Source organism: Belonocnema kinseyi, chromosome 1 (assembly GCF_010883055.1).
Source record: "Belonocnema kinseyi isolate 2016_QV_RU_SX_M_011 chromosome 1, B_treatae_v1, whole genome shotgun sequence".
NCBI lineage: Eukaryota > Metazoa > Arthropoda > Insecta > Hymenoptera > Cynipidae > Belonocnema > Belonocnema kinseyi.
This window is the reverse complement of record NC_046657.1, coordinates 95265896-95266917: the sequence shown is the minus strand read 5'-3', so window position 1 is coordinate 95266917 and position 1022 is coordinate 95265896. Positions and strand designations below refer to the sequence as shown.

Genomic DNA, 1022 nt, shown 5'->3' with positions numbered 1-1022 from the left:
ATAATTGTAAGGAAACAGTGTATGCCCATCAGGGCATTCTAAATTAAAAGGATGACTATTTATGTATTTGTAAAGTCTATTGCCATTTTTATTATTATTGGGTTAACTTATAAACTAACTTACGAACTGCTATTTACAATACACAATGAGGAGAGCGCTTCAATCTATTGAAATGAAACGAGTGGGGGGAGACAGCGCCATTGACGCAAACCTTTGTGGATCGCGAACAAATGAGAAGGAACCATGCAATCTGATTGGCGCGCGCTTTCTAACTTGAAAGGGATATAATAGAAGCTTTAGATAGCAAAAATCACAATTTGGTTGGCTGCCTTCGAGCACTGTTTTGTTCGCGAAGTTTTACGTAACTTAGATAGACAATGTCTGGACGTGGTAAAGGAGGAAAAGTAAAGGGAAAGTCAAAGACTCGTTCCAACCGTGCTGGACTTCAGTTCCCAGTTGGAAGAATCCATCGTCTTCTTCGCAAGGGTAACTACGCTGAGCGAGTTGGTGCCGGAGCTCCAGTTTATTTGGCAGCTGTCATGGAGTACTTGGCCGCTGAAGTTCTCGAATTGGCAGGTAATGCTGCTCGTGATAACAAAAAAACCAGAATTATCCCTCGCCACTTGCAACTTGCCATCAGAAACGACGAGGAGTTGAACAAGCTTCTGTCTGGCGTTACAATCGCCCAGGGAGGTGTCCTACCTAACATCCAGGCTGTTCTTTTGCCTAAGAAGACTGAGAAGAAGGCTTAAGCTCCAAAAACTTAATCTATCAAATATATAATCGGCCCTTTTAAGGGCCACCAACTTTTTTTTACGCAGGAACGTTTTTTGTTTGACATTACATGCTTTTCTTTTTTAGATAAGAAAAGCGCCGAAATTTCTGCTACAAAATTATACAGAATAATTATTACTGGTCACACTTTATTTAGTGCTGGTTTCACGCCAGTCGAGTTTTCTTTTCGACAAGCTTTCTGTACATAAATGGCTGTCGCGGCTTTCTTTCAAACAGCACGTTCGACG

The 1022-nt window shown here is 41.4% G+C and overlaps 1 protein-coding gene across 1 annotated transcript; it reads left to right on the top strand.

Moving 5' to 3' along the window:
• The first annotated feature begins 318 nt into the window (after window positions 1–318).
• LOC117175196 (histone H2A) lies at window positions 319–798 on the top strand. Its single transcript, XM_033364831.1, has one exon. It carries the CDS (start codon window positions 378–380, stop codon window positions 750–752), a length of 375 nt encoding a protein of 124 aa, XP_033220722.1. The 5' UTR covers window positions 319–377; the 3' UTR covers window positions 753–798.
• The last annotated feature ends 224 nt before the right edge of the window (window positions 799–1022 follow it).

Excerpts from the sequence above, each read along its gene's own strand:
- LOC117175196 (XM_033364831.1), top strand. The coding sequence starts at position 378 with ATGTCTGGACGTGGTAAAGGAGGAAAAGTAAAGGGAAAGTCAAAGACT.